The sequence below is a fragment of the Astatotilapia calliptera genome, chromosome 11 (assembly GCF_964374335.1).
Source record: "Astatotilapia calliptera chromosome 11, fAstCal68.1, whole genome shotgun sequence".
Lineage (NCBI taxonomy): Eukaryota > Metazoa > Chordata > Actinopteri > Cichliformes > Cichlidae > Astatotilapia > Astatotilapia calliptera.
Window position 1 is genome coordinate 36,801,158 of NC_137432.1, and position 15,363 is coordinate 36,816,520.

A 15,363-nucleotide genomic window follows, 5' to 3' on the forward strand; every position below is an offset into this window, starting at 1 on the left:
TTCTTTTCGCTGAGTTTATAACGGGACGCGGCCGACCGCAGAGTGACCACTCCACGCTGCTGCAGCCGGTACAAGTTTGAAGGAGAAGCTGTGAAGGAGCCACATGTACTGGGACACTTCGATCAAAGCAGGAGACAGAAGCGCCGACTCCAAAGTAAAGGTAAGCTCGGTCATTTAAACTAAAATATATTTTAACGCGACACAAAATGAGCAGCAAGTGTCGTTCATCCACAACGAGCAGTTTAGAGCGTGAACTGTGCTGCACGGATGGACGTCAGCTGACAGAAAACTGCAGGATTCTTGGCTTTTCCGATTTTTTAAAAATGTATTTATTCCCTAATTATTCATCGAGATAAACACCAGTGGGAAACGTTACAGCCCCACTCGCGTGATTCTAAACTGCGTTTGTAAGTTTGAATTCATTCCCAATGGTGACAAAAAGTTGTAATCATATGACCGCAGATGGAGGTTTGCCAGAGCGGATACTACACAGAAGACTTCAGGACGCAGGAAGTGCCAGCTGGTTTCGACTTTGCATCTTATGGTGAGTTTAGTGGATCCCTCTGATGTTGCTTCATCTGGCTTTCCTGCTGATCCTGGTGCACGGCGCTGAAACTCTCAGACACATCAGACACAGGTTTTTTTTTATGTTTGTGCGATCTGTTTCCTCTGAAGCCGAGCGGCTGAAGGACAGAGGAAACATGTTCGCAGACAGTGTCATCACATCTGTCAGAGCTTTCTCTGCGAGTCCTTGACACGCCCGTGATTATGTGTGTGTGAAATTGTCTGAATGGGCTGAGATCTGCAAAGACAGAGAGACGCAGGGTGGTCAGGTTAAAGACGGTCTCTGTGTTGCACTCCCCTCTCTGTCTTTCCTAATCCTTTCCTCCAGACTTCCTCCTCCAACAGATTTAGAGCCCTCGCCCCCCACTCCCCATCCCTCCATCACTACTCTGTCACACTCCCTCCGCTGGCGTTTCCTCCCCCTCCCTGCCTTGTTTCCTCCAAGCTGCCTCCATCCATAGAACTGAAAAAACCTGGGGGGCCTTTTTTTCTTTTTTCTCATGTCCCACGTCACGATTTCAGCCCAACTCCAAAGTCTAACTTATAGATTTCTCCCACAATTCTTCTCTCCATGACTTTTTCTGCAGAATTGAGCTTTGATTAACCTCCTTCTTAAAGCACCACACTGGCATTTTAGCATAGTCTTTCATATTTACAGCAAACTATACATTCACAGCAGATTTTGAGTTCATGTTTTGTATTTGTTTGCCTTAATATAATCATAAAATCAGCTTAAAGATAATGCAGCTAACTTGCTCTTACTGCTGGATCAAAGTTATCCTTATGAGGCTATAAGCAGCAGAGGGCTGGTGGTGCCTTCAGTGCCAAAGAGTTTACAGTGTCATCACATCTGTTAAGTCATAAGAAAAAAAAATCCACCTTAAAAACAAACATAATTTAAACATTTGCAAAAGAAAGTAAAGTCACGGATCACCTTAGTCTATCAGGAATTAAGCGTTTTGCAAATAGGTCTTGCTTACTCAGCTGTAAGTACAGCTGTGTAAGCAAGACAAACTTTGTTTTACAAGGTTACAAAAAAGTATTTCAACCCTTTACTAAATTAAAAAGTGTAATCTTAATTATGTAGCCTAATATTAGGTTTATCCTCATTGTTTGCTCATTATAGCAAATCTTATACATATATTATGTATAAGATGCCCCCCAGACACAAAGAGCAGTGTCATCCTGTGCTGCAAAAAAACTGCTGTAAAATGAATTAGTTTAAGGTTTGCACGATTAAACAGGTAATCCTGTATCGGCTTGGTGCTTTAAAAAGAGCTGTGCTTCCCTGCTGTCTTCACCATCCTTCACTGACTCCATCTGTCTGTATTATGTTGAACCTCCAGACTACCCTGGTGAAGACCTGTCTTTTCTGTTAGACAGTAAAGCGCCCGGACAGCAGCAGCAGTACGCGGCAGACAGCGGCTACCCGGAGCCGCCAAAAGCTTCCCATCCTTATGGCACCAAAGGTAAAAAGAAAAACGTGTTTTGGTATACTTTGCTTGCTTATTAAAGTCAAGTATTTTTGACTTATCTTGTATTTTTTGCTCTTTTACCTTCAGTGAGTGACGCTGCCCTCTTCAGCCTGGATACATACCAGGAGTTCAACTGGTGGGCCTCGTATCCACAAGGTGAGCGTCTCACGTTCACTGATGCTACGTGTGAAATAACTCTAAAGGAGACCTATAGTGTTCATATGTTTTATTCGAGAACACCAGAGAGTTGCTTTTTGAGTAGCTACTTTTTAAAAACAGATATTTGTGTGTATCTCCTCTTTGTGACATCACACAGAACCATGAGCAGAAAAAAATCTTCTGGAACTGAGCTTCCAGAGCAGATTAAAGCCCGAGCTTACAGGGCTTATTTGTGCATACACTGACCTCATTTAAAGTTGACTTTAAGGGAATTGTGTTTGTGACTAACTCTCTCCTGGTGCACAGATGGACTGGCAGTGGACCAGTCACAAACTGGATACCAGGAGTCTCCTCAGACATACCAGAACTTGGTGCCCCAGACCGGACAGTTCAGCCCTGCCGTGGAAGGCAGCCACAGCCCCTTCCTCACAGGAGCGGGATCAAACTCAGTACAAAGTAAGACATTTCACTCGTGGGTTAAAACCAAACACTTTCCCAGTGACCTGATCTTTGTAGTTCAGTGTGTGATTCTTCTGTTTGGTGCAGGCGAAACAGATCAGAGCTACTTTGACTCGGATGCACAGAGACAGTCCTCGTCCTTTTGGTCTGAATATCAGTCCCCCAACTTAGCTGCCCCTCCATCACACCCATCTATGGCCTCATGTCCCTCAAACCCCGGCCTCCAGTCCTCAGAGCAGTACTGCCCCCGTGTGGTGAAACGAAAAAACACCCCTCCACAGAGGCTGGACAGGGAGGGGCAGATGACAGGAATGTCGGCTTATCCAGGTTAGAGTTTGCTTCTTTTCCTCTTTGTATAATGACACATGGATTACACATTACAGCGCCAGCTACTTACTTTGACCTCATTCATTTATCTACAAACTCTTCATTCAGGTTCCGGTCCAATCCAGCTGTGGCAGTTTTTACTGGAGCTTCTGCTGGACTCTGCCTGCCGCACTTTCATCTCCTGGACTGGAGACGGATGGGAGTTCAAGATGTCTGACCCCACAGAGGTAAGAATCCTGTTTTAGACAAAGCCACTGTTGAGCACTACATGGAACCGATAAAAGGTTATTTCTTACCTGCTTCACAAAACTTTCCATTTGAGTGTGTCTTTGTACTTTGGGGAGAAACGTTGATCACATTTAAGAAAGTCAGGCCGGGAATCACTTGTTTTCCTAAAAATGGAGCCGCTGGTGTTGAAACTTTGTACCATTTAACAGAGCAATGACTGGATGGGGGCCCCTGTTCATATTACCTGCAGTGCTGATGCTGCTCATCCTGGTATTTATAGAGCCAGATTGACAGGGGGCAGAAACGAGCATTGCACAGCTTTACTGAAAGACAGAATCTGCTTATGTTACTGCTTTACACAAACATGTAATGCATTTGAATAAACACTTGGATTCTTCTGTTTTTAGAAGCACTTAAATAAATCATCTTACTTATTATAAACTTTAACAGATTTTTTTATTAGTACATTTACTTAATTACATTACTCATTTCTATTGTATTTTTCTGAGCATGTGTTTGCTGGTGATCCCACAGGTGGCGAAGCGCTGGGGTCAGTGCAAGAACAAACCAAAGATGAACTACGAGAAGCTGAGCCGTGGCCTGCGTTACTACTACCACAAAAACATCATCCATAAGACGGCGGGCAAGCGCTACGTCTACCGCTTCGTCTGTGACGTGCAGGGCATGCTGGGGAAGTCAGCACAGGAGGTCCTGAGCAGTATGAACGTTTTACCCACAAACACAGAGTCCTGGCAGTGCTCTGGGGTATCGACAGCCTCTGATCACAGCAGTGAAACGTGGGTTTCACAGTAGGGGCCGACCCCAGGAGCCTCGGTGCTGCTGGCTGACAGACCTGAACGTTTTGAGTACTTCAGCCTTCAAAGTGAACTCTGCTTCCTCAAGCCTCGTGGAAGAGGACGAACTTGATGTAGGCAGTTTACAGATGCTGCATTTCAGGGAATAATAATTAAAAGTATATAGATCCATAGTGCAGCCAATATTTAATGACATCATATCATATTTTCTTAAATGTTTCTATAAAAAGAGCTACTTGACCTCAGGTTGTTTTAAGTGCAGCACAGACACCAGCCAGGGGTATTTTAAGCACTCGGGTTACTTGTACTTTGTTCCTCTGGGGTTGTTATGTTTGATAGTTTGTTTGTTTGTTTTCTAAAGAAAGAATGGATTTGTAAATAGTGTTTATATGAACCCTATGTAGAGTTTTGTGCATTTATATTATTATTATTATTATTTTCTAAATACAAAACTCGTGTCTACCTCTGTTGATACTCTGAATAACAAACTGGCGGTTTTCAGGCACTTGCTGTGAAGGTTTCAGTGACGTGTGATGGTTGTCTGATGTAAATAAACTGTATATAAACGTGTTGAATTAAAGTCTTCTTTTATAAAATTAGGCTGGGGGAATTAATGATACTGCAGCTCCCCCTGGTGGACAAAGAGGGATTCATGCGTCTACAACTAATTTAAAAAAAAGAGAACTTTTTAAAAATTCAACAATTTTGAAAGATTTATCTTATATATGTTTTTTTTCTCATTTTCAAAATCAAATCAGAATCAAATAGAATCAAATCACTTAAATTATACTTTTCAAGTTAATCTACTTTGAGCTAATTCGGATTTCTAATCTAATAATTTCAAACTGTTCAGATCTTTGATCAGAACTAGAGGGAGAACCCTGAATGTTCCTAAGAGCCCCCTTTTATACTCATTTGGCCATATGCATCACTTCCTTGCTCCCCTTCGTCTTATATGACTTGCTCCGTGAGTTCTATCCTGCTCTTTTCTCTTTGTTTGGCTTTGCACTGGCGTAACTTAACAGAAAGATCGAATCACTTCACCACAATGGTTCCTTTTGTCATCTATATCATATACTTCATTGTAAACTATTAGTCATGACACATAGCTCTCCTCTACACAAGATTCCTTTATAAGACAACAGTATCGGTATCAGCAACACTGCCCTTTATTTACTTTGTATCAAATTGATACCAAAATGTGCAGTATGGCATATACAGGCTATTAGCGGGATATACACAACATGTCAAGTTTCAGCCCCCAGGAAAACAACGTAAACATACACTGTAAAAAAATATTCCGTAGAAAAACGGAAAATGTCCTGGTAATTTTCTGCCAGTACATTTTCTGTTTTTTTACGGAAGTTTGACGGACTTTTCTGTAAACGATAAAACGGAAAATTCTGTAGATTTACAGTATACTCTCTGTACTATTTACGGACATTTCCTTCAGCTATAAAACGGAAGATTCCGTTTATTCACAGTATATTTTCTGTATCATTAACTGATATTTTCCGTAAATAGAAAATTTGAAATTTCTGTTTATATTACTATTTCCAAGCACTTCTTTTCACTGTAACTCATTAAATATAGTTCTTTATATCCTTAAACGTACATTTCTATGCAATTACAACCTAGTACACCATGTACTCAAAAATTCATAAATTAAAACTTAAATTAATTTGTGCTTCGTACACAACAACATTGGTACAATTAATGTTAAATATTCTTTTATTCTCCTCAACTCTAAAACTATACTAAAATATAATGACAGCATCCATCTTGTCATAAAACTACTAAACAGCTGATACATGAACAAAATAACTCACAAGCTTTCAAATTTGAGCATTTTTATTTCCTTAAAATCAGGTTGCCCTCATGTAAATGTGTTTATTTACATTCATTCAAGTGGCTACCAAGTGTTTTCTTCAAACAGGACACCTGACAAACAAAAAATGTCATATTTAACTATATGTTCACATTTAATAATATCCATAGTACCTTTTAGTTAGAATCACTGCCTTGTGGTAGTTTTGCCTCAGCCAAATGGTTAAGGTGTGGCTTACATCCATGTCTGTCCACTTATGATACAGTATACACATGTAGTCAGTTATAGCCAAACACCTTTGATTACTGAATTACATTCACTTCATTAATGAAGTGAATGTCATTCACATTTGTGTGAACATTTGTCTGAGAACAACTCTTTACCTTAAAATATAACATACTTGAGTCAAAATTTGTTGACTGTTTAAGTGGTGCCACATGAATAAAACTGAACAGATCTAAAGAAGATGTTCCTGAACTTTGGGTTTATTCGAACAGGACGGATGGATAACCACAGGACTTTTCACCATATGATAACTAAAACACAAAATAAATTAAGACAGATCACTGTCCCAAACTTAAAGATAAAAGTGTATTTACGGGACTTGTTTTGTCAGTGAGGAGCAAAGTACAATTAGAAGTGCTTGTTCTGATGAAAAGTTAAACTGTAAACAGCAGCGTAGTGAATAAGGATCTGTGTCATCCTCAGCAGTGACAACACTTAAACATCATAGTTCAAAATCCTTAATGCACACCTTTTTCTCCACGGTGTTCAAATGCTCTTAGCTGTTTAAGTAGAGGAAAAAGTCTGACATATTTCATGACCATTAAATGTTAGACAAGGCTCTGAAAACAAGGTTACGGTTACAAACAAAAACCTCTGCTTGTGCGCACAGACCCTAAATCACAACAAATAAGACAATAGTAAGGCAAATTACTACAAAGTCTTGTTACCACTCTTCATATACCAGTGTGACAAAGTCCTGAATCCAGCCTGCATGTTAGTCCATCAAGGTCCATCTGAGCTTTAAGTAAAATACACTCAGCTTTTCCTTGGATTTTCAGAGTTGCTCAGTTCATACAGGAACTGCAGCAGTCGGGATTAACGTGTCGCTGTGTTGCTCCTCCAAGTCAGCCATTGAGACTAGTCGCAATTTATTCTGAGAAAAAAAAGAGAAACAACAAGTCATTTTTAAAAAGTTTGTATTTTTATTTTATTTTTTACCTAGAACATAAACAACATAAACAAAAAAGGATTAGGGCTGTGCGATATGACGATTTATATCAGATGACAATATAAAAATGTGTATGTTTCATATTATACACTATTGTTTGTTATGTGGTGTTGCAAAATAAACTGTTTATGGCAATATATTTTTCATGATTTTGATGGTCACTGTAGTGGCTATATTAATTTCTTAAAGTTCTCTCTTTCTCTTATACTTAAAATAACCACACTATGGACGGACAAGTGACTGTTTTTACGTGTACTTTCGTTACCAACAATGACGGTAAAACCATTGCGTGGCTCCGCCGTCCGCTTGTTTATTTTCCACATAAACCTTTCACAATAAAGCTCAAATGATGTACATTATTCCCAAACATCAAATTTCAGAATATGCATCAAACAAATGACCTCAAATAAAAACATGAAGTGACTATAAATGGCGCTTACAGTCACCACGCAGATGAAGGCACAGAGAATACCAGCATGACCAGCGAGGATGAGGCAGAACCAGCTAGCTCCATCAGAAGGACCAGACAAAAGAAATCGAGGACCTTATTGTTAAACGAGGTATCTCTGTAGCATGGACATGGTTTGGTTATGAAAAGTCTGACACGCCCCAGAAAGCTATACTATGCAAATTATGCCACAAACTGGTCCCCACCACCACTCAAACACGACAAACCTCTTTAACCACCTACACAAGAATCACATGAAAGAGTATGGAGAGAGTTTACGAATGAAAAGCAAAAAAGAGCCGTCAGGTGCTCAAAATAATCCTTAGACTCAAACGTTAGAACAGGCTTTTCCTCGCAGCACGCCGTGAAATAAATACTCAGAAAGAAAATGGCAGCCGTTTAAACTCATGTCTAAAAATGTATAGTTTCATGCATCGGTCAAAACACTCGACTCCAGGTACACGACGCCCAACTGAAAACACTTCACATAAGTCGAGTTGCCCGAGAATCACAGAATTTACAGAAAATGCACTATTTTGTGATATATATCGTTATCAGGAGAGAAATGTCTTATATTGGGATGTGAGATTTTGGTCATATCACACAGCCCTACAAAGGATTATAATTCACGTAGAGTTGCATACACATAACACCATTCTGTTGCAACAAAAGCAGTTTATAATTAAAGTAACATACATACCTTGAAAAACGAAATCAACCACAACATTAAACTCACCTTGTGTTTGTAGAGAAGGTGGTCCGGGTTTTTCTTCATTTCCTGAGACCAGCTGCTCTGGATTATTACCAGCTTGTATCTTCATCTTTTTTTTCACTTGGTGAAGTCTTTCATTGCTCTGCACTGGAAAACCAAAGTGTGTGATCAAAGGTGAAATAAGGGATATTTTTCCACTGCAGGACTTAGAGTCAAGTAGTGATAGCTGTTGAACCATTTCTCAAATAATCTGTAAGGATCTGGATTTTTAAGAAAGATACAAATATCTCTGCTTATATTTGGCTAAAAGCTTGATATAGACAAGGCATATAAAGCCCCTGCACACCAGCACTGCGCTTACATTATAGTTCAATCAAGAAATAGTTATTATTGATTTATTATTTAATTTTTTTTAGTAATAATTATTAGTATTTAATCATATTTGCACAGTGGGGTGACAAAAATATTCCACATACTAGAAATGCTGCTCAACATTTCATAAATTACATTTTCAACAAATGCTGGAGTAAAAACACAGTTACAGGGAAAATGTGTCTGTCTATAAATATTAACTAAACATTTCTATGTGCTACAAAATAGACATGTGGTGAGGTGAAACTATACTTTCAATAATATTACCACTACAGTCTGTTAACCACCGAAATAATCTATGCTGGTCAGCTAGCTAAAAGTATTTACTTTAGCAGCCCAAATCAGAGTGCTGCTAAAGTATCATCAGCAAAAGCTAATGCTACATTAGCATTTGCTAGCGTCAGCCGGGAAGGTCTGAGGGTTAAACTAGGGTTAGTGTAACTTTGCCCGAAACCCTTTAAAGTGTACAGTAGAGCCAACTGTAAAACACAGGTATTGATACAGTACTTATGAGAGTCCTAGAATAATTTCTAGGACCATAAGTTCTCACTTTCCCCAGTTATCCACATCGCTGACTTTCGCTAATTAGCTAGTTAGCAGTCACAGCTGTGTAATACCCAGAGAGACACAGACAGCTAACTATAATATTTATGAAAACTGGTTCAGCCACTGAAGGGCAAAACTGGTGGTATCACAGTAAAAATTATTTTAACATTGACTAAAATAAAGCTTAAGTCATGTTAAACCTAAATAACAATTATTTTTTTAAAAATGAGTCAGCAAAATATTCCTGACTTGTCTGGAGACAGCCGAAACCAGTTAACAAATAAATTAACAATTCTTTCTAAATAAAAACGCAGAGTCTTTTGAAAATTATTATTTTGATAAAAGGAAACATGAGTTTCAATACTTACCACAGAAATTTGAAGGCAGTTTCTCCAACTTCAGAGTCCAAAATCCAGATGAAGCCTGAAAGAAGCCTAATGGCTGCTCTTGCGCTTACTTTTCCCTCCTTTTTGGGTTCTTTTTCCCACAATGCATTGCAGTAGTTGAGAAATACAGAAAAATACCTGTAAATGACTAATACGGAAAATTCCTTCACGTTTATACAGTAGATAGTACTGTATTTTTACGGATTTTTTTTACAGTGTACTACATACTTACAAAACATAAGGAAATGTGTCTTGTGGTCATTTGTTTATTTGCTACTTGGCAATAAATCGTATACTATTGGAAAGCCTTTTTATGTCCCCCTAAATGGCGCCACGTTTGTAAGGAAAATGCATTAGATAATTATTTGATGCCCTTGTTATTGATCAAGAATGCAAATCTGACATTTATAACACCTTGTACATTTTTCATTTTACAGGACCCAATTATGGGACATTTTCACCCCACACATGGATTAGAAAATATTCCACCCACAAAATACTAAAACACGTGTCCATGTTTGAGGAAAAAGCGGACAGAACAGCTCTTTATTTTCATTGTACAACGACATTATGGCAAGTTGATGTTGTTGGGTTTTTTTGTTTGTTTTGTCTTAAATACATAAAATGAAGTTATACATTTTGTAACCGCGGTCTGGCAAGGAAGGAACACCAAGCAGGTTCAGCGGGCATGTGGTGTGGATGTTGGCCGGACAACTCGGAGGCCAGTCAGTTAAATACACTGTTCCAAAAAATAGTAATGTCAAAGTATCTTACTGTATATTTTAAAGCGTTGTAGCCTGCTGTCTTTCTAGAATATCATTAAATTTACATAAGTAGACTGATTTTACATGTCAAAGGTAAAATAACATAACATCACTGTAAATATAGTAAAAACACAATTTACTTGTTTTTTTTTAAATATATTTTTTGTACATATGCATATTTAGATTGTTAAAATACATTCACAAATGTATCGTGATTTCACAAATATCTGTCCGTTATTTGAAAGATTGAACTGTTGAATTCAAATGTAATGCTATGGAAAAGTATATAACATGATTCCTATAAGCTTGTGTTACTTCACATAAGTATTATTATCATTGCTGTTTAGGGCGATCGTGGTTCAAGAGTAGGCAGTTCGCCGGTTCGAGCCCCGGCTCGGACACTCTCGGTACTGTGTCCGTGGTCAAGACTACTGGTGATGGCCAGAGGGGCCGGTGGTGCGATATGGCAGCCTCGCCTCTGTCAGTCTATCCCAGGGGATGCAATCCATTATAATTTACACCAACTATTAACTGTATATTTCTGTACATTTACGTATTATATCATATTACCACAATCATTGACCTTGCTTATAGGTAATTTCATTGTTTGATCACGTTAAAATGTTCCTAATTTAATGTCTAAAAGCACTTGGAAAAGGCAGTATCCCATGTCAAATTAGCGCAACAAACTCGATTTTCATTACTGAAAAAAACTGTATTTTCACGAGAAAGTTATTTTCTGATATTTTAAGGTAGTATTTTGGCGCCCCAGCTGCCGGAATATTACTGTTTTATTAGGATTTGTTTTTTTCCCCCCCTATTTATAGATAATTTCATTGTTTAATCACATTAACATGTTCCCAATTTAATGTTTAAGATCACTTGAAAAGGCAAGATCCCATGTAAAATTAGCGCAACAAACTGTATTGTCATTGCTGGAAATAACCATATTTTTATGAGGAAGTTGTTTTCTGTTATTTTACGGTAGTATTTTGGCGCCCCAGCTGCCGGAATATTACTGTTTTTTAAGATGTTTTTTTTAACAGTGTAGAACAACAGACCTGGAGTTGCCCTGCTCTAAACAGATGCACGGAGAGCAGCAGGCTGCAGCGGCACTCACATTAGGAGACTCTCCAACAACTACAATAATATTCTAGTTGGAAAGGAAAGGAAGCGAAAGAAAGGCAGAGTCCAGACGCTTTTCTTTCCAGGTTCCTTAAATGGCCTGTATTTGTATAGCGCTTTTCTAGTCCCTAAGGACCCCAAAGCGCTTTACACAACCAGTCATCCACCCATTCACACACTGGTGATGGCAGCTACAATGTAGCCACAGCCACCCTGGGGCGTACTGACAGAGGCGAGGCTGCCGGACACCGAGCCCTCTGACCACCACCAGTAGGCAACGGGTGAAGTGTCTTGCCCAAGGACACAACGACCGAGACTGTCCAAGCCGGGGCTCGAACCAGCAACCTTCCGATTACAAGGCGAACTCCCAACTCTTGAGCCACGATCGCCCCATCGCCCTTAGACTATGATGACCTGGATGACTGAGTATGGAGGACCACAAGAGCCACGCGCATCGAAATAATGGTAAATGGCCTGTATTTGCATAGCGCTTCACTAGTCCCTAAGGACCCCAAAGCGCTTTACACATCCAGTCATCCACCCATTCACACACTGGTGATGGCAGCTACATTGTAGCCACAGCCACCCTGGGGCGCACTGACAGAGGCGAGAGAATAATGGCTCTTGTGATCCTCCATAACTCAGAGCCTCCACAGACGTGCTACAATAATAGGACGAAACCCCTTAGCGGCGCTATACCATGTGGTTGTTAGGATTTATAAAATCAAACATACCAAGAAAACTGCAAACCAATGCACAATATGAGTCGACAGATCTACTCACACAGGCGTTGTTGGTGGATCCCTACAGCAAGTCTTACTGTACTTGGAACATGATCCCACTGTTATCGTAAGACAGACAGAGTGTGTTCCAGATGTTTGCTGCTGTGTGTGTTCCGCGTATAGCTCTTAGAGCACCCATATTTCCCAGTCGCAGTAAATGCGTCTTTTTCCGGGTGCGCCTTCTAAAGTCATCTTCCTTAAAGTTCGAGACAAAAGCGTATTTTGCAGTTCAGACAGAGCTACAAGAACTTTCTGGGCCACGAAATGTCAGACAAAACTATAAAGCTTGCTTTGGTGAGCGCGCTGGAGGACATATCAAAGGAAGACTTTGAGAAGTTCTGCCACCAGCTTCTGGACCGCAGGGAAGCGCCACGCGTCAAGCGCAACAGGGTGGAAAATAAAAGCCGCCTGCAGATCGCAGACGTGCTGGTGTCCCACTTTACCGAGGAGGGGGCTCTTGGGGTGACTGTGGACCTGCTGAAAGCGATTGGATGTAGCAACGAGGCGGAAACACTCGGTGAGATCAATGTCCAAGTTTCAGTTAGTGGTCATTTGTACATCTGGATTTACACAGAAGCGTCATCACAGTTAATCACAGGGTAAAAACTAACTACAGAGATCGATGGGTAACAGAACCAGAAACAATACTGCAGACATTTTTAACCAACAATAAAAGGGTCTCATTTATTTACTTTCACTTTTAAACTTCCTAAACTGATCGCTGCTGTCATTTGGGGCTTACCGTGTCACAAAAGGGGTGAAACCAAGCAGAGGTCTCTGACTTCAATATTTGATTATGAGAAAACAAAAACAAGAGTTAATACAGTGCTGTGGAAAAGAACTGCTCCCCTTCTTGATTTCTATTTTTAATGCGTCAGATCATTAAAAATGTTAGTACTATAAAAAGATAACCAGACTAAATACAAAATGCAGTTTTAAATAATGATTTGATTTATGAAGAAAAACCTACCTGAAGCAAAACGACTTGTCCCTCATATCATATTAAATCAGGCCTGATTACTGCCAGACCAATCAAGAAATCATTTAATAGAAGCTGTCTGACAAAGTGAAGTAAGCTAAAAGATTTAAAGAAACAGCTGAGGAAAAAAAAGGCACTGACATCTATCAGTCTGAAAGGTTCACAAAGCCATTTCTAAGGCTTTCAGGACTCCAGTGAACAACAGTGAGAAATTATCCACACATGGAGAAAACTTAGGACAGTGCTGAACCTTCCCAGGAGTGACCAGCCGACCAAAATTACTCCAAGAGTGCATCAATGACTCATCCAGGAGGTCACAGAAGAACTCAGAACATTTTCTAAAGAACTGCAGGCCTCACCTGGCTCAGTTAAGGTCAGAGGTCATGGTTCAACAAAAAAAAAGAGAGAATGAGCAAAAATGGCCTCAATAGGAGAGTCCAAGGACAAAACCACTGCCAACCAAAGAAGCAAAAAAATGAAGGCTCGTCTCACGTTTACCAAAAAAAAAAACCATCTGAATGATCCCCAAGACTTGTGTGAAAAACCATGTTGTATCTGGCATGAACTTAAATAGTTCAAGTTCAATCAGACTGAGATACTTTAAACATGCGGTTCATGCTGGAAACCTTCAAATATGGCCAAATTAAAGCAATTCTACAAAGAAGAGTTGGCCAGTTATTCGATTTCTGGCGCAATAACATTTTGAATTTTTTTTATTTTCTCAATCGCCCAGCATTTACACGGGTCTGGTCTGCGTTAAAATGCAGCCCTACAGTAACAAAGTGCTAAAGTTTCTTTTTGTAGCATCACACTTGAAACCAGCTTTATGCAGTAAAAACAGAGAAAAACAGAGAGAAATGACTCTCTGAATTCTTCAACCTTTTTCTAAAGTCTGTGTGACACTCCAGTGTCAGGATGTGACTCTGGACATGTGCTGACTTGCTGCTCAACAGTCAAATTTAGTTCCATGGAAATTACATAACAATGGAGAGTCTGGCCCTGCAGCTTGATAGTGCAACGTTCCAGATTTGTTTTTGTCTTTTTGAAGGGGCAGCCAACAGGGCAGCTGTAACAGCGAAATGATAAAACATATGCAACACTGATATTTTAAAATTGCAATTGTCAGAGTTTATTTTCATTCTGAAACTAAAACTGCTCTCCTGTTACACCGCTAACATGGAGGCTAACATGGAGGCTAACATGGAGGCTAACATTTTGATTCATTTGTGTTTTTCAGTCACAGAAGCCGGTGGAGGAAATTAGACATCTCACCTGGACAGTGAGTTGATCTTTCTGTTAACTTGTTCATATAAACAACTATATGCTATCTATGATTTCTTTTATGTTTTGCAGGTGAAAGACTTCACAGCAGCTGGAAAACTGTGTGAAAGGCTCTAGTATTCACACACAAGCTCCAACTACAGATTTATTTCAAAACAATTGACTTTATAACTGTTGTGTCATTAAATTTTAATCCTAAAGAATTTCATAAAATAAATAAAATAATTTCAGAGAAACTAAAAAGATTTCATTGCGGTTCAACAGGTCCTCCTTTTAGTCATAGCTCAATGTTTTCAGTTTTTATTGTTGCCAAACTGGATCGTCCATCTGTTCAGAGGTAGCCTATCATAACATTCTACACTCTTATCAAGAATGCAGACTTGGAAGCTTTCCCAAACCCTGCTTTGAGCCAATATATACTTCAAAATCCACAGTGGACTACCTCAGAGGTTTTAAGTTGAAGGTTTAACCTTGTCTCTCACTTCCCTGAGCATAACATTGTAGAAAATCTGTTCCAAACAAAGCCACACGCAAGATGGACTGAGAATCAGAAACAGAAGAACGCAGAAGGAAAAAATCCACAAAACAAGAACTAAAAGAGACTCAACTGCTATAAAAAGGCTTTACATTGCTGTCATACTAAAGTGGTGCTTGCAAGAACTGTGGGGTCCCTAAACATCTACTTTGAGCCCTTTTTATTATTTTAAAACTGTAAAAGATGGAAATAAAGTATTCTTGCTCAGAACAGTCAAGAAATGTGTCAAGTTTATGCCTTTTGAAAACCACATCGTCTTTTACTCTCCTAGCTGTTCACACTAACTGAAACGTGGAGCTCAGAGGAAGCTCAAACGTTAGCAAATCAGTGTTAATATGCTGTTA

The 15,363-nt window shown here is 39.4% G+C and overlaps 2 protein-coding genes and 1 long non-coding RNA gene across 4 annotated transcripts; 2 read left to right on the forward strand and 1 right to left on the reverse strand.

Annotated features, from left to right (window-relative positions):
- Positions 1–4,597, forward strand: etsrp (ETS1-related protein). 2 transcript variants are annotated; one of them, XM_026183953.2, is made up of 8 exons: positions 1–160; positions 463–544; positions 1,911–2,033; positions 2,127–2,195; positions 2,505–2,654; positions 2,745–2,984; positions 3,093–3,211; positions 3,747–4,597. In XM_026183953.2, exons 1-8 carry the CDS (start codon positions 104–106, stop codon positions 4,023–4,025), a joined length of 1,119 nt encoding a protein of 372 aa, XP_026039738.1. In that variant the 5' UTR covers positions 1–103; the 3' UTR covers positions 4,026–4,597. The 2 variants fall into 2 exon arrangements, with proteins under 2 accessions (XP_026039738.1, XP_026039739.1); XM_026183954.2 differs by having other exon boundaries at positions 1,944–2,033.
- A 1,263-nt stretch (positions 4,598–5,860) lies between these two features.
- LOC113007274 (uncharacterized) lies at positions 5,861–9,767 on the reverse strand. The gene is made up of 3 exons (XR_013912375.1): positions 9,536–9,767; positions 8,274–8,396; positions 5,861–7,014 (listed from the first exon to the last, which is right to left on the reverse strand). It is a non-coding gene; the product is annotated as an uncharacterized LOC113007274 (long non-coding RNA).
- Positions 9,768–12,335: 2,568 nt separating this feature from the next.
- LOC145431979 (apoptosis-associated speck-like protein containing a CARD) lies at positions 12,336–15,240 on the forward strand. Its single transcript, XM_080308549.1, has 3 exons — positions 12,336–12,741; positions 14,441–14,482; positions 14,557–15,240. The coding sequence occupies exons 1-2, from the start codon at positions 12,489–12,491 to the stop codon at positions 14,464–14,466; spliced, it is 279 nt and encodes a 92-aa protein (XP_080164675.1). The 5' UTR covers positions 12,336–12,488; the 3' UTR covers positions 14,467–14,482; positions 14,557–15,240.
- The last annotated feature ends 123 nt before the right edge of the window (positions 15,241–15,363 follow it).